We start from the raw sequence: 21,213 nt of genomic DNA on the forward strand, positions 1-21,213 counted from the left end.
CTACTTTCTCTTTTCAACGTCACTTAATGGGTTTGTTTACATGCTTCAACTTATGGTTCTGAAAAGCTCGAAGGTTAAGCATGCTTTCACGTAGTTGAATTCAGCCTGTGCATGATAAGAATCTCGGTCGCACGTACTCGTCTGAAAGCATTCTAATGAGTAGATCAAGTTTGTTTACGAGGTATTTGTTTCGAAATTCGTGTTGTTTGCAATCATAAGGGGGTTTATCGGACTCATGGACTCGGATGTTTTGTTTTCCAAGGAATAAAAACAGCATCGGCTGCGGCGGTTGTATGTGACTTGTGTGTTTTCTTCATCTTGCACAGGAAATCTAATTATCGGAAATGGTTGGTGGAAAATTTATGCATTTGTCAAGTCCTTCCTTAGAATCATCACCTACGTTTGTGGATGATATGTGGTTCAAGTACATTCTCTCTGTGATATCTGCGACAATTGCTGAAGGAGGTAAGAGAAAGTTATTATGTCCTTCTTACTCCATACTATCAACATTTTCTTAATTTTTGTCAATAGCAACATATCCTTTGGATTTGATAAAAACCAGGCTTCAAATCCAGGGTGAAATAGCATCATCCAAAGGAGATGCTGTATGTTGAGTTTAAACTGGCTATTTCGTAACAGTGAACACTTCAAATAACATTTTGTATTACAGGGTAGTTACAGAGGAATGCTTAAGACTGCTGTTGGAATAGTGAAAGAAGAAGGCTTAATCAGATTGTGGCAAGGTATCACACCTGCAATTTATAGGCATGCAATCTATACAGGAGTTAGATTTGGTGCATATGAAAAAATGAGAGAAAATGTGTTCAAGAAAAATCCAGATGGATCATATTCCTTATGGTAAATCAACCATATTGTTTTCAATTTGTTTCTTTGTAATCATGATTTATTTATATAGGAAAGCAGCTATAGGGGGTATGAGTGCAGGAGCTTTAGGCCAATTTATGGCTAGTCCAACTGACTTAGTCAAAGTGCAAATTCAAATGGAAGGTAAACGAAGACTGGAAGGAAAGCCCCCAAGAGTAAAAAACGCATTCCATGCTTTTCAACAAATCATGAAACAAGGTGGTATCAGAGGATTATGGAAGGGATGGGTCCCGAATGTGCAAAGAGCTGCTTTAGTCAATTTGGGTGATTTAACAACGTATGATACAGCTAAAAGATATATTCTTAGAAATTCGCAATTAAAGGACACATCGCTCGTACATATTATGTCGAGGTAAGGCACCTCACAAACATATTTTAATTTATAAAAAACGAATTCGAAAAAAAAAACTTCGATATTGTTTACAGTATGTGTGCTGGGCTTGTAGGCGCCATTATGGCAACCCCAGCCGACGTAATAAAGACAAGAGTTATGAATCAGCCAACTGACGAACGTGGACGGTGATTGAAATATCGCTATTTTCTTGGATCTTTTCCACTTATCTTGTTATTCTTACAGAGGCCTCTACTACAAGTCATCTATTGACTGTTTCTTGAAAACCGCTCAACAGGAGGGTTTCTTGGCGATGTATAAAGGCTTCTTCCCCGCATGGATTCGTATGGGGTAATTGGCAAAGTGCCAGTCAAAAATATCCTGAACTAAACCTAGTGAATATCAATTAAAATAACGATTTCTAGGCCATGGAGTTTATGTTTCTGGTTGAGTTACGAGAAAATTCGCAAGGCAATGGGAACCGCCGCATTTTGAGGCAAATTGGTAAAATACAACGAAGAGTAATATGCTTGTATAGATTGTCAGACAAGGAACCGCATACTTTTCATCATACAATAAAACACAGTGTGCACTCGTAGTCGGTGAGAGTTCTAGTGTTTGTATGCGTGTCAATTTATCAGCCAGAGAAGTGTATAAAAGACAAATAAAGAGACAGTTACAATTGTTTAAGAAGTGTCATCTATTCCGTTTAATAATAGATCAAGAACCACCAACAAACCTTTTCAGTTCGTTTCCATGACTTCTTCACCACGTGTGGCTTGAATTTTGGCCGCAGTGTATGGAAGTATAGCCGTGTTTTGACGTAATCGGTTGATCCTGTGGAAAACAATGTTTTATTTGTTAATAAAAAATATCTTAATGATAATTAATTATGTAAACCTTTGCATGTGACGTTCGTTGTACATAAGCAATCCCGCAATAGCGCCTCTCATTGAAGGTAGACTGAAAAGCTCATCTGCTGTATGGTTGGCTAATAGAATATTAATCACCATCTAAAGAAATCAACAGACAATTTAAATATAAATTTCCTTCGAATTATTACTACAATACTTATTTGATACTCATTAACTTATTTGTTATTAATAAAAGAATTACCTGTGCTTGATGGCAATGTCTGCTATTTGTATTCCACGTTGTCGAATAGCGTAGAAGGCTGTCTTTTTGATTGGTCGATAACTTTACTACCATCTTTTCCAAGTCAGCTAATGCAACTTCGCCTTGATCCATCAAATCTTAAACGAAGGGCGGTTATCAACAGTAGACAAAATAGTGCAACGGAGAATCTAAATACCTTTAAGAATGTTTAGAGTCCGGAAGGGTTGATCCAAGTGAATAGCCAATCCAAGCGCTTCTAAGAGTAAACCTTTTTGCATTAAGTTAGCCAATTGTTGTTCTTCTAAAATTCTTTTTTCTTTTTCTTGAACTGCGGCTTCTCTTTCTTCTTTCGTCACGTCTTTCCATAAGATAAGTGTCGAGTCTCCAGCTCCGCTTACCAACAACGAGTCATCAGACTTAACTGTGAAAATAAATAATGCGCGAAGATTTATTTAAATCTTTCGAAAGAATGTTGCCGCATAAATCAGTACCTGCTAAAGCCCACACTTTGCTTTGATGCGCATCCATAGTGGCAACGCACTCACTAGTCTTGATAGTCCATAATTTTATTAGTCCATCTGATGCAGCACTGACCAACTGGTATCCTTTTGAAACGAAATGTATCCGCAAAACTGAGCTTTCATGCCCTTCTAAAGTCTACACAATAAAAATAAACGTTATTTAAAAAATTTAAAGTTTTAATTCAACTTGTCGAAAAATACCTTTAGGCAAGAATAATCGATTAGACTCCAGAGCATGATATTTCCATCCGTGGACCCAGAAGCTAAGATCTGGTCGGCTGGAGAAAACTGGACGGCCCACAACCCCCGCCGATGTCCACGCAGCACACCCAATAATTTCAAATCAGAACTGTTCCAAATTTTAGCAACTTTATCCTGTGACCCAGAGGCTATCAAATTATCATTCGGAGATATGCAAACAGCGTTTATGTCTTTGTCGTGTGCCACAACTGTGTGCAAAACCGACAGGTTATCATCGTCTTCATTTTGTGTTGGGCTCAACTTCCACATTTTTAGGCAGGTATCCTGACTTCCACTAACTAAGAATGAAAGTTTTGTCCGACTTAGCGCTACTGAACCAACAGAGCCGGTGTGAGCGTTGCCTTGGGCAATACAGGTTATCTCGAAAGGAGATTGTGACATTTTCCATACTCGAACGGAGTTGTCCTAAAATATTTAGACAATTATAACATGTGTCATGATAACTGGATAAAGAGCTGTGAAAACCTTGCTACTGGTGACCAGGATGCTAAAATCTGATTTCGAAGTCGCAAGAGCTAGTACTAGATCGGTATGACCTTTTAAAAGCGTGCAATTCATCGTTTCAATGTCGTAGACCTAGAAAAGCAGAACATATAGTATTGGATAATTTTAAATGCGTCTAACTAATCCTACTTTAACGTGGATGCTGTTTGTAGCCACTGCCAAATGAGTTTCTCCTTCGCCAAACCAGGCGATGTCTAAAATATCATCGTTGTATCCTGCGTACTGTTGGTATTAGAATGCATTAGTTTAAATAAAACATGTTTAGTAATAACGTTTACTTGTTTCACAAGCGCCAAGTCCTTTCTTTGATGCACTATGATGTTATGATCAAACGTGATAACGTAAAGGTGGTCATTGGTTTCGTTATACTCCAGCTGAGTGATGGTTGGTGCCCCTTCCACGATAGGCTGAGTGACCAGCGAATCGGTCTGAGTAAATACTTCAATTCCACTCTTCACATTCCACACGCGTAGACAGCCTAAATAATGACAATAAGCTCATTCGTTCTATGAAAACTGGAATATTACATTTGTTGTTACCTTTCTCCCCCGCAGTAATGACGTGCGGACTTTTTACATCAGTAACATTCAAATGTGGCACAAGTTTACCAAATTCAATGGGGATTAACGATTCGGTACATTCGTAAGTTGGAATGATCCGAAGTTGAGAAAAGGTAGATAAATCCCAAAAAATTAAAACTTTATCACGCCCAGACCTAGAAATGAAAAAGAACGTTACATTATTGACCAAAGTCAAAGAAAAGTTTTGAAATTTACGAAACAGCTTGTTTTAAGGTGTTGGAAATGGTTAGTCCTGTGACAACACTAAAATGGCCTTCTAACATTCCGATTAGTTTTGAAGTGTTCAAATCCCAACATCTTATTTTGCAGTCCATAGAAGCTCCAAAGATTATTGACACTTTAGGATCAGGATGAAATTTTACAATGCTAAATGAGTGTTAAGTAAAAACATCATTACTTAAAGAAATACCCAATGTTTTTTGGACTAATATACCTGTAAACTCCACTACCACCTTTGAGGTTGTGAGTGCAGTACTGTCTTCTAATATCCCATACTTTCAATGAGCCATCAGTTCCTCCACTAGCAACTAACGTTGTTGTAGTGTCAAATGCAAGTTCAACAACTGGAGTAAGATGTAAGGATTTCCATGTCCTAACAACACTGCCGTCTAAATAAAAGTTGGGAGTTATCCCATCTTTAGGTTGAAGACTCGTGACAATACTCAATCAGGGGAAATTATTCTACCTTTCCAGTTCCAGTGCCTTAGCAAACTAGATTTGTGACTGGAAATTAAAGTTTCATCATCAGAGCCAATGACAAAGGTAATAACTTCATCTTCTTCTTGTATGAGGCTTCTTATGGTTTTCCCATACTTGGTGTCTATAACTTGAATTCTGTCACCACATTGGCAGAGCAAGAACTCACCATCTTTGCTGACCTAAAAGAATTCTAATTGTCTTATTAAACCTTATATTACCATTTTACTGAACATGACATTACCTGAACTTTACCACCAGTGAAAAAAGGCTCCAATTTGACAGACACATTGTAACTAAAAAAACATTATTTTATTTTTTTATTTTAACAGTTAAGAGTAACACAGTACTTGGCTTTGAGACGTTCTGGAGGAGGGGCCATGTTATAGATGTACAATTGAAATTGGATGTTACTGAATTTAATTGAAAATATTACAACAGTCACAATTACAAACCAAACACGTGTCTTACAAACACTTACTAGGATATTTTCGTCTGCTATTCATTCCAGATTTCAACAGGCGCTTGTGCCGCACGATGGCAGCACAAGCGAATTGTGCGCGAACTTAAAAAATCCCCAAAAAGTGGTTACAGCCTGCAGGCTTACAGGATACAATACAGGCTAGTTAGTTTAAAGCCTTATAGGTACTAAATTTAAACTCCACCCTCAATCAAAAATTAAAATAAAAAAAACATAAATACAAAATATAAATAAGTTCTAATAACAACTAAATGAAATCACGCGTTCTTTCTTCTTTTTGTACATTACATTTCATTTTTTTCACATGATAGGATAAAGGCTATAATGACTCATTTTTGTATCATTTGAATGTTGCCTAGTAGGGAGTTACATAAAAGTATTGTGTGAAGTTTTCAAATGGAATTCTGATGACTTAAAAAGAATTTAGAAATTTGTGGATTTCCTAAGAATGCAATTCGTATTGCTGTTGATGAGCAATATTCTCAGAAAAAACGGTTTGTTGATTTTATTCAGAGTCTGTATCCACATCAGTATCTGCATCATAGTCTGAGTCTATTCTTGACGTAGAAGGCCTACTTGATTTTTCGTTGATTTCCGGAGCATGCATGCGATGATCGATTGGTAAAGACTCCTCTGTTTTACCAGGATTTTCTGTGGGTCATTAATACAAATTTAAAAAAAAATGATAATGATTATGATTACAATAATACCTGCACTAAGCCTCTCTTTTAAATGATTAAATGCGATGCTAAACTGAGCGTACAATCTTGGTGTCAGTTCTTCTACATCTTTGACCCGCTCTTGGTATTTGGTCATCAGCTTTTCTATTTCTGAAATTTCAAGGAAGCAAATAATGATTATTCCTTCATTAATAAAAAGCTATTGAATTATTTTTCCTGTGATATTTAGTGATTACCTTTGTTGAGCTTATCAATGAGGTTATCTTTTGCAACAAGTTCATCAGACATCTGAGTCATACTTTTGTCAATCTCTGCCATGAATTCTGGAAGAGTTGTTGTAAACTCTAATTCTTGGAGTGGAATGACGGCAATATTGAACAAAACACCACTCGAAGTTTGCTTCTTAATAGCAAGATTATTATCAATGAGAGTGATGGAATGGGTTGTAGATGAAGATTTCACAGCTTGTTCAAGTTGAGATTTGTAGTCGGTCATGTTCAGTTTCAAAAGTGAAGCTATTTTTTTGCTTTTCTCTTCTCCTATCTTCCTTGAAATATTGAAATGAACATTACATTTAGTTAGATTGACAGTATAATTTTGAAACCAATCTAAAGAAAATTGCCAAATCTATGTGGAACTGACGTTTAACGTTACATACATTGAACCATAAACTTTACACGCATATACCTGTCCTTTCCAAGTCTTGCACTTTCCATAATCAAACAGTGATATTTCTCCATTGTTTTCTGTCCATGTTAGTCGTAATAAAAACGTGCTTTGCCCCACAATATTTACGTTCACAAACGTCATTTTCAGCTTTTTACACAAGTCCTAGTCTCCTGGTTTGTATTTGTTTTGGTTTGTTATGCAAAATGGTGGGGTGTTGCCTGTTTTAAAATTTCTTGACTTGGACTCTTGAATGTCAACTTGAATCTTGAATGTTCTCTTGAAAACAAAAATTCGCGTAAATTCTTAATATAAATTAAATGTTTTTATAATTAATATAATAATAGCAACAGCAGAATTAGCACACACAAAAAAAAAATCAGAGAAATGTTTGGTAAAAAAAATTAAATCGTTGCATCGTTTAGTTTCACGTAATGCACGAACATGTTTATTTCAAATCGCGTAAGAATTTTACAATAGCAGGGCTTGTGTTGAATAAAAAACAACTTACGAGAGTGATTCTATCAACTGAAACTAAACTGTCGGATTCACGTTCGACCATGGTAAGATTATTCTCTGGACCAGTAAACGTCCTTTGTAATTGTTCGATAACCTTCTCTACATGATTGCGGGCATTAGGAATTTTATTTTGAACCGAGTTGCGAAAATGTCTCCTTAAATGCGCTGGCATCGACAGAAAGAGCTCGTCACGCGCAGGCCACGACATGAGAATTTTTGCGAAGCGCACATACATCGCATCAATCCATTTCCCGAAACAGCGGTTAACTGTTGGCGTCGATACATCAAAACGATACGCAAGATCTTGCATTGTTAGACTGAGTCGGAGTCGCATCAATGTCATCAAAAACTGCTCTTCCAGCGTTATTTTGCATTTGAACAAATTCATTCTGGCGGTGGTTTCAACGTCCGGCTTGCACAGTTTAAAGACGGCCATGAAAATACTCCAAGTGTTTAGTCCAGTATAAAACTTTGTCTTTTCGTTGTTATGACGAATAACATTAATTAATTTTGAATCCTCGACGTACTTCTTGTTTTCATTTTGAAGTTGGGTAATGGTTTTTTTCAATCTCGAAATTTCCTCCTGTGTCTCTGCAAGCTTTTCTTTCGCCTGTTGTGAATCTTTCTTCAGCCCAGCTGTTTGTTCATTTAATTCATCAAAGCAACAACAACTTGAATTATTAGTTTCATAATAACTCATTATGGAATAAGAGTGATCTCTTAGTGCCAGTGATAGCATAGGAGTTGCATTTGTCACACTGATATCATCTGTAGGCTTATCTCTGTCAGAGTAACCTAAAGAGTATTAAAATGTTAATTAGCTACAGGTAAGATATTCAATGATAATTCACAGAATGGGAAATTCCCTTACCAGCACTGTTGGTATGCAAATAATCATCACCTTGGCAAGGCTGTGTTTTAAATGAAGTCTGTAGTGATGGTAACCATTCCACAATATTTGGGAACTGCATTCTAAGACCTTCATAGTTTTCACCAATAAGTGCAGCATCTACTGAATTTACTGAATTAGAGCCTTCACGGTTGTCACTATTGGATCGTAGTTCATGCCTCCCAGTGGCATGTTTTGTATCAACTGATTCTACAACAAATTCTGGAGGAGCATTTTTTTCATGTTTATGGCCTTCTCCATTCATGAACTTTGTTGGAACCCAATCAACATGAGATTCATCCACTATAGATGCAGGCTTACCTAACTCAATAATTTGAAAGTGTTAATTATATACTTAAAATGTCCTTTAGATCTAATGACAGAATTTACCATGAACAAAATGAATAGAACAAACTCCACTGCAACATGTCAATCGTAATGATTTTCTGTCGATTGCATTAATCCAAGCATTTCGTCGTTTTATTCCATTTCTTTGCCGGATTCGACTACTGTTAACATTATTCAGAACTTTCCACGAAGGAAAAGCATAAATTTGTAGGCCTTTCCTTTTCACATTGCGACTATTGTTTATACATCCAGTCACGCAGCAATATAGTGCTCCCATTATAACGAAAAGAAAACATGAGCTTGAAAACTGGAAAGGAACTCGAGAAGAACGTCTTCTGCTTCGTAATTTGCACGAAAACAACTAACATGAGACATCTGGTGACTGTGACAGTCAAGCACTCCCTTGTGCGTCAAGGACGACTAACTCTACATACCCCACACGGTGCATACCAAATCGCAACAGCCGCTTTGATTTCACACTTACTGATCCTATTTTCAAGCTAACTCATTTTACGTAAATACAACTTATACAAGGTCCATTCATATTTATTCCGCATTATTGCGAGTATTTACACAAGTAATGTTTTCCCACTGATAATTATAGAAAATATTTGCGGAAACTCGAAAATTTGGTAGGGGGACGTCATGTCAGGACTCGACGAAATCCTTTTCAGAACGAATTCCAATGCAATCCAGCTTATTACTGAATTCAGCGCACGTGGGACAATCCCATTTGTTGACGGGCATATTCCCAGATAAAGACTACAAAGGCAAAGGCAACAAAAATATTTGTAACAACTCGAGAAAAAGTTTATGAAGACAAAAATTAATATTACTGGCTCCAGTGACGTGGACGTTCATTGATCTGATGATTCCCTCTTGCGGTACTTCAACACAGACGTCAAGATGTTGAATCAGTTCTACTGGAATGCCTTCTTTCTCGTGACTAAACGCAAAATATTTATGATTCCATTTTTAATTTGTTCCATTTGATATGAAACTCAATAAAAATGAATACCCCAAAATAAGTGCAGATTTTTTCGGAAAAGTGAAATGGTTTAGAGGTTGACTGCTCGCCGTTTGTTCCGCCCCGACAACAGTATATCCCTCCAGCTTTAGTTGCTTAACGTACTCCACTAGCTGGAAAGGTTTTATCTATTTTTGAAAATTATGGGCCATGAAAATGTTATCATTATTGTTTGCTCATTTAAAGAGATATACTTCGAGCACGTTGATCCACTTTTCGGCCGAAACACTGAGACTGACGAAATCCTTTTCTTCCGTGACACGCAGTGAGGACAGGACAAAATCTCTGACGCCGAGTACTTCGCAAGTGCGACACAATCCACCCAAATTCGGGACTCGGTCAACCAGTGACGCAATCACAATCAGATCATTTGTGGTCGTCTTTTTTCGACCGGCTGACACAACCAAACTGTTGACATCCGGCAACATCTGCTTCCATGGCGTGATCTTTTTCTGAACGTTCCTCACAGCCATGGCTGGACTAACAGAATCGTCTTGGGTAAACGCCGGCGCACCTCCAGCTGCTCTAGCCACCCACTCAGCTGGATTGCAATCAGCAAGTTGTCCATCCATATCGCGTCGAGGAATCCAAGAAGGAATATCGTTGAACCATTCAACAGGTAACCATTCTTCTGCGACTAAATGCGAAAGTCGAGGTAAGTGATAACACAATGTCTCCAGAGTAAAATTGTCCATTGGGTGGAAAACACTAAAGTAGAAATCCTGACACAATTTCTCCAAGTTTCGTTGGGTATTTGGCATGTCGGGTGCATCGCGCAAAATGCGTCGAGTTGTCGAATATTCTCCAAGCAACGATTGAATTTTCGATGATTCGCAAATACTCCAGATCACGTCCAAAATGACGGTGGCGTACAAGCGAGGGGTAAAATGTTGCGCCATAGCCCAAGGAATAACGCGCGGAAGACCATTAGAAGCAAAGTTTTCCAATCGCTCGGACCGAGCAAGGCATCGGGTAACATGTCCAATTATGGACAAGAAAGAAACCATAGAACCAGCTCTCTGTTGCACCGCATCATCCATCGTTTTCCAGAAAACCGCCTCCAGTTCTGCCGAGAGGAAAATGGCACGAGTGACACTCCATTCTTGTAAAAAGCGAACGCTAGGTTGAGGATTGTCGTCAATCAGTCCTGAAAGAGCTGCTTCCATGATCTCAGTCGTCTGTCTATGGCCAAGAGGAAGCAGGTCCTGCAGCATGATCATTGCTACCCAAAGGCGATGCTTCACACGATGTCCATGTGAGCTGGAGAAATAACGAGTCTTGCTCGCTGACATGACCCGATCTTCTTTTAGATAGGCTTCCACTAGACTTTCAACCATGGTTATGTGTTGTTCGTTTGATTTGTTTAGCGAGAGCAAGAAACGCAATCCTTGTAAGCGAACTTTTCCATCGGCCATTTCTTCACTGTAGAATCAGAAAATGTATTTAACTTTATGTGAGAAAGAAGGATTTAAAGGTAATTCTTACCTCTGAAGATTAATGTTGGCTGGGCAACGTTCTCCTAGCGAGCGGACAAACGCAAGAGTTTCAAAAAATATCCTGCAAAATTACAAGATTAATGAAAATTTTTCCAAAATAATGAAATTATGGGGGAATAAAAATTACATTTCATCCCGTCGATGAATCAGTCCAAAATTAGTCAGATCGAGGATAAATTGAATGGCGTAGGAATCGTTTGAAGGGAAGGCCTGATTGGTCCAAATATCAATGACGCGTTCGGCCGCGAAATTGAAAAGCTGCAATATGTTTTCACCTTGGCTTTTCAATTCAGACAAGAATCCAAAAAGTTGCGGGCGGATTTCGGGTTGCTCCATTAGTGAATGATTAAAGGCCGCTATGGCAAACCCTTTCATTAGGTCCCAAAAATGGTCCGAGCGACGATACTCGAAGCACGATGTCCAACTTGCTTGGAGACTTGTGCGACACAGGGCAGGATTAGAGTCACAAACATCTGGTAGAAGATGAGCCAAACAGCCAAATATCGACTTGATGGCTTCAACACCGGCAATGTCCATGGCACAAACAGCTTCATTTACCAAGTCTTCTGAATTTAATTTAGGTTCTATGTAAGGCAGTCGTTGATGAAGTAATGTCCATAACTGAGAAAAGTAGTGAGACATAAAAGCTCCCCAGGTAACATGTTCCAAAGCAGAATCATCACGTAGAGGAGCTTTGCAATGCAGTTTGAGAGAAATCATTTCACGGATGAATTCGTCCACTATATGTTGGTCGAATCGGGCAATAAGAAATAAGAGAGAAATGCATTTAAATTTGTCAAGGGCAGAACATCCATTCAGTAATTTGCGCGCCAATAGTTCCAATTTCCTTCTTGATGCGGCTATCACTCCGAGCAGATCTTCCGTCTTCGCAATCGATTCCAACACGGCAAGACTTTCACACACGCTAGTGTAATTGGATAACGATTCGATTTGATCCAGGCAATAATGTACAACCGATTCGGTGAGCGGAAATACCAAGCGGACAACGGCAGTGGAATTTGTTGAGCGAACCTCATCCAACAATGTCATCATCAATTTCATCCGTTGATTCAGCAAACGGGGATCAGCGTACAGTCGAGTGTGGCAGTTGTCCAGAGGTTGCACACACATTTGCAGTTGCCGCATACCTTCAGTGTCGGTTGTTTCAGCATCCAGCAACAATACGGCGAATCTAGCCACGGCAGTGACATCCACAGAATAAGCCGTGCGAACATCAGTCGAAGGTTCAAAATGCGTAGTCAAAAGCTGACTGAGCAACTCTCCATGCTGAGTGGGTGTAAAGCGATCGCGTATCCATGCCCTGAGAGTAGCGTGGAGAGGTGTAGTGCGGATGAAGCATTCTTGAGGATTTAGTGTTGATAAAATGAGCGCTATCCACAAGAGATTTGCTTGCGATATGACAGTCATGTTCAATACAAATTCCAGCATCAGTCCTTGAATGGCTCCGCGAAGTAGTGGATGATGCGTGTGTAACCCACTACGTAGGAACTCTAAAACTATTTGAAGAGCTTCGCCATCAAGAATTTCGCTTGGAGGTAAAGAGGCAAACGCGTGAACCAAGTGGAATAAACCCACCGCGTTCCAGGGAACCAGGGAAATGCCCCGCAATAGACGGACGAAAAATTCTTCGCGTTCCGTTTCCAAAGTTGCACAATTTTGCAATAGTTGACCGAGATCGGTACCTAGTTGGGGAAGCTGATTGGCATTTTCTCGGACGTAAAATACCATGTTATTAAGGCCCAGCAGTAGAACATCATATAGCCAATCACTGTGGCCAATATCTGGCCAAAATTGAACTTTTACTTGGCAGAGATTATGCAAACCCCACTTGATTACTTGAATATTTTCATGCGATAAGAGCCGCTTGTAAATGCACTGTATCCAGGAGGAGTCGGATTGTTTCTTCTCTAGGATGCGTTCTTCCAGGGATTTCATTCTCGGAAGAACAGGGTTAATAATATGCATCTGTTTCTCTTCTAAAGTCTCCATAACCAAAAAGAAATCGTTGAAGAGCGAAACATTCGCTTCAGTTGCGTCCACGTAGCGCTTCAACAGGTATCTACGCATACAATATTTGTTATGATTAATAATTAGAAATTGGATCAAACAAAAATTTTTTTTACTGTGCACGCTTGCGGTTCAAAGCGGCTGGGTCAGACAATCCTCGCTGGATTCCACGGTGAAACCAAGTTTCTTGATAGACGTTGTGTTTAAAAGTTTTAGAAAATAGGATATCTGCAATGCTACAAAGTGCAGTAAGGCCAGGATGGTTAGAAATTTTATCCAAATCTTCTTCTGCTTCAAAAAGTTTTTGAATAGACTTGCACACAGTTTCGAATAGTGAGTCGTGATGGATGACAGCAGGCAGCATGAAGGCTAGTGATTCAACGATAGAATTTTCATTTTTGGATTGAATCATCGCTGGAATAACTTCCAATAACTTTGCTTGATTCTTTGGCAAACCAATTTTTACAAATGATGGAAAAGTCAAGGATAAAATAGTGGTTGCAGTCTGATAGTCTATGACACAATCATCATGCAGCTGATGAGCATTGGACTGACGAATAATGTTGAATTGCAAGTCCTCCAAAAAAATTTCAAGTTCTTCTTCAAATTCTGCTTTGTCTGCCTTTTCAACTAAAACTATAAGAATCTTGCAGATGAATCGTGCTTGCATGATACAGGTGTCCTGTTTTTTTAAGTGTTGTAAACAAACATTTACAATATCTTTGGCATTAAACTTGACATCCTTTTCTGCACTTTTCAATAGATGATGAAGAACCTTCCAACTGTGATCAAGATTGGTACTTAATTTGATCTCGTCCACAACTTTTTCGATAGCCTCTTCCACACTCCTTTCACTGATGAAATTTAGAACTGCAGAAATTTCCTCACCCATTTTAGATCACCGGCAGTAGGCAATAGAACAAAGTGATAAACTGAACCTTCCCAATAGAAAACTTTCGCAGTTTCCTTTATCAACTGAATTGAATTCAAATGACAGTTTAAACTAAAATTTTCTGAAAGAATTTACAGCAACACGTTTTTTAGCAGACGACTGTTCGGAATGACAGTATCGAGATATCGATGAAGATTAAAAATCGATTTGTTAATTTAAAATAAAGGAAAACGCGAAACCAAATGTTTGCGGATTTTTTATTCATTGTGGAATTTAGAAAGAAAGAATTTTCAAGGCTCAGGAATTCTAGTTTAGTTTATGCATGCCTCTATCAAGTTAATAACTCCAAGGATTAAATTTTTTATTTTCGAAATAGTTTAAATAAGCAGTTGACGTCTTGACGATAGTTTTAAATACTTTTATTTTGTGAAAAAACTGATTTATTAGCACTGTTTAGTTAACCAGCTCTACTATCAATTTCTTTGGTGTTATCCGCTAAATTATTCCAATCGGGAACATGATTAGTCTGCAAGTAGACTTCGCGAGTGTAGCTGCGTGTGGCGATCGCTTCCGTTGCTCCTAAAATAGCCCCTATTAAAAATATATTTTAATTGATTTCAGTTTACGTAGTATAATATGAGTAAAGTAAACCTCCAAGCCAAGCGGCATAGTTTGATTTAGCTGGTGGCCGATGAACTTTTAGGGCCTTGAGAGCAATCCGACTTGAGTACTTTGGGTGTTGCTGGAGATCCTTTACTTCCGACACTAAACGAGATTTTAGTCCAGGCATCATTGATCCTCCGCCTATTATTACCAAATTCTCCGCTAGTGGAATTCGAAAATCAATTGGCGACTAAATTACAAAAATCAAGGTAAAATCAATCAGGAAAACTTTTTTAACGATGTGTACGTACAGCGAGTATACTATCCAAAATCATCGAAGCGAGTGAAACCATCTCATTGTCCGTTTCAAAGAGGACCTCGGCTGACTCTTCACGAACAGATCCATCAAGAGTCAAATTATTATTGCCGGACAAAGGATAGAGAATGGTAGGTGGGGGAACAGGGGGAGATGGCCCTGCTTCATTTGTCCGGGAAGCAACAAGTTGGCGGGATCTTGGCAGTGTAGTCACGAAACAAGTACGCACCACAATGTCTTCTAAGATTCCACGTGATAGTTTAGGAATGACATCAACCAAGTCAACCTTTTGACCATCACTTCCCTGGACCTTGGCGCGTAGCAATAGAAGAGATTCCAACCGCCTGCAAATATTTCAACAATTAGCAATGTCATATTGCTGAATCAGAAAATATTTACAGCTACATGTTAAAAGATATTCCTTGCAAGTTAAAAATGTTGTGTTCAAGTGAATGATTACCCTTGAATGGCTTTTGCTCCAAGAGGTTGAGCTTGCCAAGCATGAATCAAAGGAGTTCCTTCACAAACTGGTATCATCGTAGTTTCCTCATGTCCAATATCAATCACAAATGCAGTGTTGATCCCCAGGGTATAAAGTGTGACAAGATGAGAAGGCACAAACAAGACAGATGGTACCTAAAATAAAATGTTTCTCACAATCGTTTCTGGGACATTGCTTAGTAGAGTACCTCAAAATGAACAAAAAGAACATTGGCTAGAATTTCACGAAATTCTGTAGGACACAGTAAAGATTCAACAATCACAATCCTTCTTTCACGGTGATTGACTAATAAATACCTGTAAAACCAAACCTTAGTTTTTTTCAGTTGAATTCAAGTTTTACAAAAGTAATACTTAAAGAAAATGTGGTGGAGAAATTTGACCAGATTGAAATGAAGTTCTTTTTCACTGGAATATTCATGAAGGTAAACTCCTTCACCTTTTTTGGAGCCATCTAATTTGGATGGAATGATGACTCTCGGCTCGTTTTCACCAACAAAACCACACCTGTCAACCAGTAAGTGAATAATGTACCAGTTGGAACTTCATCAGACAAATTGTTTACAAAGCATACTTGGTGTAAGCTCGTCCGATATCTAGGACAACTGCATGGCGATCATTATCGTGTATGGGCATTTTGATTAAACGCTACCAATATTAAATATTAATTGTAATACTCATGTAAACTGTAAGCACTGAAACTGTCATAAAACAACACCAACACAGCTGACCACTTTGGGGACTGCTGACGGCCATTACTCAAAATAGTAAAAATAGTTCCGACTTCATTCGCTAGATGGCTACCACGCCATCTATGTAAATAACATCTAGCGCGCCAAAGTTAAAATTTCCGTCCGTTCAAAGCCTGAAAGGTTTCTTTGGGATTGGGATTTGACACTATATCTTTTTTCTCTTTTCCTCTTTCTTTTTAGGTCTTTTTAGGGTGTGGGGTGTGTCGCAAAACGCCTTCTCATCTGCTCCCAGGATTTATGGCACAAGTTACGTCTTGGTTTGTTGGCTATCTAATCAAGCCGGCTGATGAAAGGGAGTTTGGTTTATTGCATTGTATGATAGCTTACGCAATATAATGGAATTTGTCATCCAATTTATCACCCAACCGCTAGAAGATTCAAACAGTGTGCTGCGTTCGCCTTTTCGTAGAACTTAAAGGAATAATTTCCATTAATTTCCCTCGCCTCTAGACTATTTGCAGCTCATTTGAATGACAAGACGAGGACAATAAATTCTAGGTAAGACTCATTTTCTATTTATTTATTAATGCACAGCTATTAATATTTCAACAATTTAATTATTTTTGATTGCATAAACTGCATCACTCTGCCAAATTGCAAGCAATTTATAATTCGTGAAATGCAATGTATACTTGCCTAGCCATAGATTATTTGATCAACTACGGTATAAATGTGCAGTCATGCCCGCTATTTCAATTTCAGACTCCATAAATGGGTCCAATACAGATAATCAAGAGAAGAATTGAAATGAATGACGACGATAAGAAGGCGGAAGTCTGATGACCACCGGAAGACGGCTGTGTTGTGTGCACCTTATTTGTTGTCGAGCTATAGGCGGTTGTGGGGATTTTCGTGGATGTTGTGGAAGATGATGAAGGTGAAATGATACTTTGAATCCATGACGAATACGAGCTGATCCTGGTGTAACCGTTTGGATGATTCTTTTGGCAACCTTCAGTCGAGCCGAACGAAATGATACCAATTTGCTTCCACGAGCCGTCCGACCCTTTGTAGTTCATTGGGCCGCCACTGTCACCCTGTTGAACATGAATAAGTCATAAGTTATGATTCATAAACAGAACATATTTGGGGGCAATGGACGTTTTATACGTTGCATGTTCCACGATAATTGTTTCCGCTAGTGCAAATGATTTTATCTGAGACGATGTTGCCATAAGTCAACTTGCATTCGTTATTGGTGATGACTGGCACTGTCACCTTACGAAGTGTTGAACTTCCACTCAAACTACCTGAAAATCATCAAACAGTATGTTATATTTAAATGAGGATCATTTAATTCCTTCGTAGATACCGTTAAATGTTGATCCCCATCCGGCAACAGTAACATTATCGTTGACATGATTTGGTTCGTTCGAATTGGCCAAGGTGATTGGACGGATAAACTCTGATATTGAAAGAAAATGAAATTAAGTTATACAATCACCATGTACAAAATTAATTTTTACGTGTATAAGTAACGGCGCTTGTGAGGTTGATTAGAGCTATGTCTCCGTCCATGGTGTTGGCATTCCAAGAAGGATGACGGGCGAAGTTGTATCCTATGTAAATCTTTTTATTTGTTTCAGATGACTGAGCAATATTGTGCGCCCCCAGGTAGACAGTCACCGACTTAACAGGTTCACTACGGCCAGGAAACATCTTAATTATACCGTAATTTTTTTAGAACGTGCTATTACTTACTTTGGAATCACGAGGCAGTGAGCGGCCGTAAGAATCCATCGATCTGCGATCAAACTTCCGCCACAGGAATAAAATTTGTTAGTAACTACCTCCACGTCGAGGTACGCTTGCCAAGGGAATTCGTTGGGTATCGCCTCCTCACCTCCAACAATCCTGTCCGCAATCCTGCTATTTTCACCATTATCTAATTTTACTTTCGCAGAGAAATGATGTGATGGCGGTTGCAAGTTAAAGACGTTTTGATCATCAAAAGTAGCAGAGCACAGACTCGACGATGACAAAATTATGGTAATAATAACGGCCACAGTTCCAAAATTTACAAACATATTAGAAAGAGAAACAGAAACCGTAACCGTGTGATTTACTGTTGAATACTGACAAAATATAAAAGGGCTCGTCGCGTAGACAATATCTACTATACATGCAAGTTTATTGCTTCGAAGTGATAACTGCCCGATTGCGTCAGCGCTGGATTTCCGATTTCGTGAGCTTCACTTAACGTGCTACACGTACGCATCCCGGAATACTTGCGTATGCATACCATGTGTTTGGCAATGGGGCAGTAATTGCATTCTCATCTCTGTCGAAATAACGATTAAAAGAGGTCTAGTGTAGCCAAGGCTTTAGCGGAGCGGTGTTACTACATTTTTCAATTGTTGCAGCAGTGTACAATTGAATTGCTAAAATTCATTTCAATTTCAAAATAATATTTTAAAATATTATAATGTCCCTTTGTGAACTCTCTTACGCCGGCCTTGCGGTCTTTTTTTTTAAATATTTACAGTCTAATTGCAATCCAATCCAAAATGGCAAAATGCAAAATCGCGTTTCAAACCAACAAACCAACAACTGGGGAAAAGGTTCATCATTATTTCGCCAGATGTCTATCAACATGTTGAAAAAGTCGTCTGCTTCAAAAAATCAAAACACATTTTTTCTTTCCTTTTCTGCAGCAAATTTCTCTATGAAATACAGAAAAGTTCACATTTTACCTCGTGCAATACCGAAATTAGAGAGATTTCTCAGTCGCTCTTCGTCGATTCTTCACGGTTTTCTTTATGTCTACCGGCAAACTAGTTTCCGCATTGTCATTTAGATTAAAGAGAATTGGGAGATATGCAGAACTCATTCAAATAACTCACAAGACGATTTTTACAGTAAGCCTTTTACTTTAAACGCTTAGTATAATGTTTAATTCCATGATTTTGTTCAAAATTTAATAGGCAACAAGTTTAAATCCAAGAAAGACAAGTAGCGTTAGAGCTCACCATCTGTTAGTATCCTGTCCTCAGCTGTTGAAGCGCAGTCTGTTCACCATGAAAGTAGAGTCAGAAGATTTTAAATCAATCTTCACCGATGAGCTTGTTCAACTTCAGAAGATTTTTGAGAAGCATAATTATGAAATTCGTTTTGCTGGAGGTCCAGTAAGGTAAAGGAAATGTTGCTAAACATTGTTTTGTTGACATGCTAGCCTAAATGTTGACCCAACTAATTATTTTATGTGTTTAGGGATCTTCTGATGAACATCAAGCCTCATGATTTGGATTTTGCAACTACTGCAACTCCTCAGCAAATGAAGGATATGTTTAACTCTGAGAACATTCGTATGATCAATCTAACAGGAGAAAAGCATGGCACCATAACAGTACGCATCAATGAAAAAGAAAATTTCGAAATTACTACCTTAAGAATTGATGTAGTTAATCATGGGAGACATGCAGAAGTGGAATTTACCCAAGACTGGGAGCTAGATGCAAATAGAAGGGATCTCACAGTGAATTCAATGTTTCTTGGTACGTTGTTGTTATTCCTTACATACAAGTCTAGAATCTTATTAACTGAAATTTCTAAACATTTAGGTTTTGACGGAACGGTTTACGATTATTGTGGTGGTTGGGAGGATTTGCAGAAACGGCGAGTGGCGTTTGTGGGAGATGCGCGCACAAGGATGCAAGAAGATTATTTGAGAATTCTACGCTACTTCCGATTTTGTGCTAGGATATCACCCGATCCTAATTTACATGAACCCGATACGGAAGCTGCCCTTCGTGAAAATATGGAAGGCTTATCCCGGATATCGGGCGAAAGAATTTGGCTAGAACTGAAACAGATTCTAAGTAACCGACACGCTGGGCCTCTTCTGGAAACAATGCTTCGTCTTGGAATAGCCCCCTACATTGGCCTTGGAGAAGATCCTAACATAAAAGAGTTTAAAGTTATTTGGGAACGAGCTAAGAACAACAACGTGGAGTTGTTGCCCATTACCTTATTATCCGCTTTACTTGATTCAGAAGGAGCGGTAAGTTGGCATTGCATTTTCTAAATTTATTTTACACATTTTGACTGATCGAAATATTTTTTCAGGCAGCTTCTCTTCATGCAAGATTGAAATATCCAAATTTTGACAAGGATCTCTCTTTTTTCATCGTTGAACATCGTAATCTTTTACCTGAACCTTTCAAGCCGTTGCGGTAACCGTATTCATTTGGGCATATCAACTTGATGATTTTCACGGCACTTGTTATTTAGGCCGTACCAAATGATAGTGATCGACACAAAGCAAAAGATGAAAGACGCCATTTTTAGAGGTGCCGAGTTACTTCGCTACCAAGGAAAACAAGAACTTGCCAATGAGTTTGAAAAATGGGTCCCTCCGAGGTTTCCTGTTGGCGGTGCTGACCTAAAGGACAAAGGAGTGCCGGGTAAAAAAGCCCTTTAAATTTCTCAGTTGAAAACCTACTTAGTGGTAAATACCTTGTTTTTCAGGTGGTAAACCCATGAGCATGGTTATCCAAAAATTACGAAGCAAATGGAAAGATAGTGACTTCCAAATCAGCCATGAAGACCTTGTGCGATGCATCCCAGAGGTGATGGAAGACCTTGGAATTAAAGTGCAGAAATCTTAATTTGTAGTATTAGAGTGGATTGATTATACAATCTGTATTCTGCAAAAATGCGTGAAGTTATTTAATCATGAAATGAGGAAACCACAAATGTTTATGAGAGTCTGCCTCTTATAAACTTTGCACTTTTTCTGATTTAGACTACAATACTTTCCAGGTAAAAATAGATAATAATAAATTCGCGAATGGATCGAGTAGTTCTTCCGAGTTTTTACAACAGCGTCAGCAAACAAGCTTATCACGTAAGTAAACAATGATGAGCAATGACTCAGCTGAACGTGGGAGTACGTCATCAGGGGAATACCCCCCGTTCTTCATTTTTTCCCTTTCATTCAACGCATTTGAATGATTTTAGAGCAGTAGTATAAATGCCTCACCAATGATTCACTATGGTGTGAGATTTATGGGCGACGGGGATTTCTTTCGATTTCTATATAGCTAAATTTAACTGAATTTTCTAAAATGCAACTAAAAAATAAAGTTTAAATATTAAAAAATTTCGGAAATTGAAAATAA

The 21,213-nt window shown here is 38.5% G+C and overlaps 8 protein-coding genes across 13 annotated transcripts; 2 read left to right on the forward strand and 6 right to left on the reverse strand.

The window, feature by feature from the left end:
• Positions 1 to 36: 36 nt before the first annotated feature.
• LOC124343725 (mitochondrial uncoupling protein 4-like) lies at positions 37 to 1,906 on the forward strand. Of its 3 annotated transcripts, none has more exons than XM_046797179.1 (8): positions 37 to 181; positions 263 to 465; positions 532 to 605; positions 671 to 858; positions 917 to 1,237; positions 1,312 to 1,404; positions 1,463 to 1,567; positions 1,642 to 1,906. In XM_046797179.1, exons 2-8 carry the CDS (start codon positions 345 to 347, stop codon positions 1,709 to 1,711), a joined length of 972 nt encoding a protein of 323 aa, XP_046653135.1. In that variant the 5' UTR covers positions 37 to 181; positions 263 to 344; the 3' UTR covers positions 1,712 to 1,906. The 3 variants fall into 3 exon arrangements, with proteins under 3 accessions (XP_046653135.1, XP_046653136.1, XP_046653137.1); XM_046797180.1 differs by having other exon boundaries at positions 327 to 465; XM_046797181.1 differs by having other exon boundaries at positions 53 to 73; positions 327 to 465.
• Positions 1,898 to 5,392, reverse strand: LOC124343602 (transducin beta-like protein 3). Of its 2 annotated transcripts, XM_046796990.1 has the most exons (15): positions 5,246 to 5,392; positions 5,140 to 5,191; positions 4,885 to 5,077; positions 4,633 to 4,807; positions 4,395 to 4,565; positions 4,158 to 4,333; positions 3,897 to 4,096; positions 3,748 to 3,840; positions 3,580 to 3,690; positions 3,055 to 3,519; positions 2,824 to 2,989; positions 2,529 to 2,753; positions 2,333 to 2,469; positions 2,117 to 2,229; positions 1,898 to 2,053 (listed from the first exon to the last, which is right to left on the reverse strand). In XM_046796990.1, the coding sequence occupies exons 1-15, from the start codon at positions 5,275 to 5,277 to the stop codon at positions 1,960 to 1,962; spliced, it is 2,403 nt and encodes an 800-aa protein (XP_046652946.1). In that variant the 5' UTR covers positions 5,278 to 5,392; the 3' UTR covers positions 1,898 to 1,959. The 2 variants fall into 2 exon arrangements, with proteins under 2 accessions (XP_046652946.1, XP_046652947.1); XM_046796991.1 differs by lacking the exon at positions 1,898 to 2,053 and having other exon boundaries at positions 2,208 to 2,265; positions 2,307 to 2,469.
• Positions 5,393 to 5,624: 232 nt separating this feature from the next.
• Positions 5,625 to 6,941, reverse strand: LOC124343768. Of its 3 annotated transcripts, XM_046797245.1 has the most exons (5): positions 6,744 to 6,940; positions 6,293 to 6,599; positions 6,087 to 6,206; positions 5,841 to 6,027; positions 5,625 to 5,780 (listed from the first exon to the last, which is right to left on the reverse strand). In XM_046797245.1, the coding sequence occupies exons 1-4, from the start codon at positions 6,864 to 6,866 to the stop codon at positions 5,882 to 5,884; spliced, it is 696 nt and encodes a 231-aa protein (XP_046653201.1). In that variant the 5' UTR covers positions 6,867 to 6,940; the 3' UTR covers positions 5,625 to 5,780; positions 5,841 to 5,881. The 3 variants fall into 3 exon arrangements, with proteins under 3 accessions (XP_046653201.1, XP_046653202.1, XP_046653200.1); XM_046797246.1 differs by having other exon boundaries at positions 5,625 to 6,009; positions 6,744 to 6,941; XM_046797244.1 differs by having other exon boundaries at positions 5,625 to 6,027.
• Positions 6,942 to 7,126: 185 nt separating this feature from the next.
• On the reverse strand, positions 7,127 to 8,849 carry LOC124343662. The gene is made up of 3 exons (XM_046797077.1): positions 8,521 to 8,849; positions 8,113 to 8,451; positions 7,127 to 8,036 (listed from the first exon to the last, which is right to left on the reverse strand). The coding sequence occupies exons 1-3, from the start codon at positions 8,753 to 8,755 to the stop codon at positions 7,171 to 7,173; spliced, it is 1,440 nt and encodes a 479-aa protein (XP_046653033.1). The 5' UTR covers positions 8,756 to 8,849; the 3' UTR covers positions 7,127 to 7,170.
• A 154-nt stretch (positions 8,850 to 9,003) lies between these two features.
• On the reverse strand, positions 9,004 to 14,127 carry LOC124343578 (probable methyltransferase TARBP1). Its single transcript, XM_046796946.1, has 7 exons — positions 13,146 to 14,127; positions 11,129 to 13,081; positions 10,991 to 11,062; positions 9,700 to 10,927; positions 9,497 to 9,633; positions 9,315 to 9,424; positions 9,004 to 9,240 (listed from the first exon to the last, which is right to left on the reverse strand). Exons 1-7 carry the CDS (start codon positions 13,919 to 13,921, stop codon positions 9,188 to 9,190), a joined length of 4,329 nt encoding a protein of 1,442 aa, XP_046652902.1. The 5' UTR covers positions 13,922 to 14,127; the 3' UTR covers positions 9,004 to 9,187.
• A 198-nt stretch (positions 14,128 to 14,325) lies between these two features.
• LOC124343688 (actin-related protein 10-like) lies at positions 14,326 to 16,105 on the reverse strand. The gene is made up of 7 exons (XM_046797118.1): positions 15,916 to 16,105; positions 15,696 to 15,848; positions 15,530 to 15,638; positions 15,301 to 15,476; positions 14,836 to 15,184; positions 14,573 to 14,774; positions 14,326 to 14,512 (listed from the first exon to the last, which is right to left on the reverse strand). The coding sequence occupies exons 1-7, from the start codon at positions 15,975 to 15,977 to the stop codon at positions 14,379 to 14,381; spliced, it is 1,185 nt and encodes a 394-aa protein (XP_046653074.1). The 5' UTR covers positions 15,978 to 16,105; the 3' UTR covers positions 14,326 to 14,378.
• Positions 16,106 to 16,564: 459 nt separating this feature from the next.
• Positions 16,565 to 18,139, reverse strand: LOC124343703 (brachyurin-like). Its single transcript, XM_046797146.1, has 5 exons — positions 17,795 to 18,139; positions 17,560 to 17,735; positions 17,406 to 17,498; positions 17,204 to 17,343; positions 16,565 to 17,130 (listed from the first exon to the last, which is right to left on the reverse strand). The coding sequence occupies exons 1-5, from the start codon at positions 18,118 to 18,120 to the stop codon at positions 16,792 to 16,794; spliced, it is 1,074 nt and encodes a 357-aa protein (XP_046653102.1). The 5' UTR covers positions 18,121 to 18,139; the 3' UTR covers positions 16,565 to 16,791.
• Positions 18,140 to 18,720: 581 nt separating this feature from the next.
• Positions 18,721 to 20,884, forward strand: LOC124343660 (CCA tRNA nucleotidyltransferase 1, mitochondrial-like). Its single transcript, XM_046797075.1, has 7 exons — positions 18,721 to 18,951; positions 19,018 to 19,223; positions 19,304 to 19,587; positions 19,654 to 20,093; positions 20,159 to 20,265; positions 20,324 to 20,496; positions 20,561 to 20,884. The coding sequence occupies exons 1-7, from the start codon at positions 18,853 to 18,855 to the stop codon at positions 20,698 to 20,700; spliced, it is 1,449 nt and encodes a 482-aa protein (XP_046653031.1). The 5' UTR covers positions 18,721 to 18,852; the 3' UTR covers positions 20,701 to 20,884.
• The last annotated feature ends 329 nt before the right edge of the window (positions 20,885 to 21,213 follow it).

Source organism: Daphnia pulicaria, chromosome 6, assembly GCF_021234035.1.
Source record: "Daphnia pulicaria isolate SC F1-1A chromosome 6, SC_F0-13Bv2, whole genome shotgun sequence".
NCBI classification, from domain to species: Eukaryota; Metazoa; Arthropoda; class Branchiopoda; order Diplostraca; family Daphniidae; genus Daphnia; species Daphnia pulicaria.

What these genes read in the sequence shown, in the direction of transcription:
- LOC124343725 (XM_046797179.1), top strand. Translation starts at nt 345, where the DNA reads ATGGTTGGTGGAAAATTTATGCATTTGTCAAGTCCTTCCTTAGAATCA. An exon ending in TGCGACAATTGCTGAAGGAG is followed by an intron (nt 466 to 531) that starts GTAAGAGAAAGT and finishes TTTTGTCAATAG; the next exon opens with CAACATATCCTTTGGATTTG. An exon ending in CTCGTACATATTATGTCGAG is followed by an intron (nt 1,238 to 1,311) that starts GTAAGGCACCTC and finishes TATTGTTTACAG; the next exon opens with TATGTGTGCTGGGCTTGTAG.
- LOC124343602 (XM_046796990.1), bottom strand. Translation starts at nt 5,277, where the DNA reads ATGGCCCCTCCTCCAGAACGTCTCAAAGCCAA. An exon ending in ACTTGGCGCTTGTGAAACAA is followed by an intron (nt 3,841 to 3,896) that starts GTAAACGTTATT and finishes TAATACCAACAG; the next exon opens with TACGCAGGATACAACGATGA. An exon ending in CAAACAGCATCCACGTTAAA is followed by an intron (nt 3,691 to 3,747) that starts GTAGGATTAGTT and finishes CTGCTTTTCTAG; the next exon opens with GTCTACGACATTGAAACGAT.
- LOC124343768 (XM_046797245.1), bottom strand. Translation starts at nt 6,866, where the DNA reads ATGACGTTTGTGAACGTAAATATTGTGGGGCAAAGCACGTTTTTATTA. An exon ending in GCAAGACTTGGAAAGGACAG is followed by an intron (nt 6,600 to 6,743) that starts GTATATGCGTGT and finishes ATTTCAAGGAAG; the next exon opens with ATAGGAGAAGAGAAAAGCAA. An exon ending in AAAAGAGAGGCTTAGTGCAG is followed by an intron (nt 6,028 to 6,086) that starts GTATTATTGTAA and finishes AATGACCCACAG; the next exon opens with AAAATCCTGGTAAAACAGAG.
- LOC124343662 (XM_046797077.1), bottom strand. Translation starts at nt 8,755, where the DNA reads ATGGGAGCACTATATTGCTGCGTGACTGGATGTATAAACAATAGTCGC. An exon ending in TTCTATTCATTTTGTTCATG is followed by an intron (nt 8,452 to 8,520) that starts GTAAATTCTGTC and finishes TTATTGAGTTAG; the next exon opens with GTAAGCCTGCATCTATAGTG. An exon ending in TTTGCATACCAACAGTGCTG is followed by an intron (nt 8,037 to 8,112) that starts GTAAGGGAATTT and finishes AATACTCTTTAG; the next exon opens with GTTACTCTGACAGAGATAAG.
- LOC124343578 (XM_046796946.1), bottom strand. Translation starts at nt 13,921, where the DNA reads ATGGGTGAGGAAATTTCTGCAGTTCTAAATTTCATCAGTGAAAGGAGT. An exon ending in TTGAACCGCAAGCGTGCACA is followed by an intron (nt 13,082 to 13,145) that starts GTAAAAAAAATT and finishes TTGTATGCGTAG; the next exon opens with ATACCTGTTGAAGCGCTACG. An exon ending in ATTCATCGACGGGATGAAAT is followed by an intron (nt 11,063 to 11,128) that starts GTAATTTTTATT and finishes GTAATTTTGCAG; the next exon opens with GATATTTTTTGAAACTCTTG.
- LOC124343688 (XM_046797118.1), bottom strand. Translation starts at nt 15,977, where the DNA reads ATGCCCATACACGATAATGATCGCCATGCAGTTGTCCTAGATATCGGA. An exon ending in ATCGGACGAGCTTACACCAA is followed by an intron (nt 15,849 to 15,915) that starts GTATGCTTTGTA and finishes ACTGGTTGACAG; the next exon opens with GTGTGGTTTTGTTGGTGAAA. An exon ending in TTCTTTTTGTTCATTTTGAG is followed by an intron (nt 15,477 to 15,529) that starts GTACTCTACTAA and finishes ATTTTATTTTAG; the next exon opens with GTACCATCTGTCTTGTTTGT.
- LOC124343703 (XM_046797146.1), bottom strand. Translation starts at nt 18,120, where the DNA reads ATGTTTGTAAATTTTGGAACTGTGGCCGTTATTATTACCATAATTTTG. An exon ending in AAGCGCCGTTACTTATACAC is followed by an intron (nt 17,499 to 17,559) that starts GTAAAAATTAAT and finishes TTTCAATATCAG; the next exon opens with AGTTTATCCGTCCAATCACC. An exon ending in ATTATCGTGGAACATGCAAC is followed by an intron (nt 17,131 to 17,203) that starts GTATAAAACGTC and finishes CATGTTCAACAG; the next exon opens with GGTGACAGTGGCGGCCCAAT.
- LOC124343660 (XM_046797075.1), top strand. Translation starts at nt 18,853, where the DNA reads ATGTCTACCGGCAAACTAGTTTCCGCATTGTCATTTAGATTAAAGAGA. An exon ending in GAACCTTTCAAGCCGTTGCG is followed by an intron (nt 20,266 to 20,323) that starts GTAACCGTATTC and finishes CTTGTTATTTAG; the next exon opens with GCCGTACCAAATGATAGTGA. An exon ending in AAAGGACAAAGGAGTGCCGG is followed by an intron (nt 20,497 to 20,560) that starts GTAAAAAAGCCC and finishes CTTGTTTTTCAG; the next exon opens with GTGGTAAACCCATGAGCATG.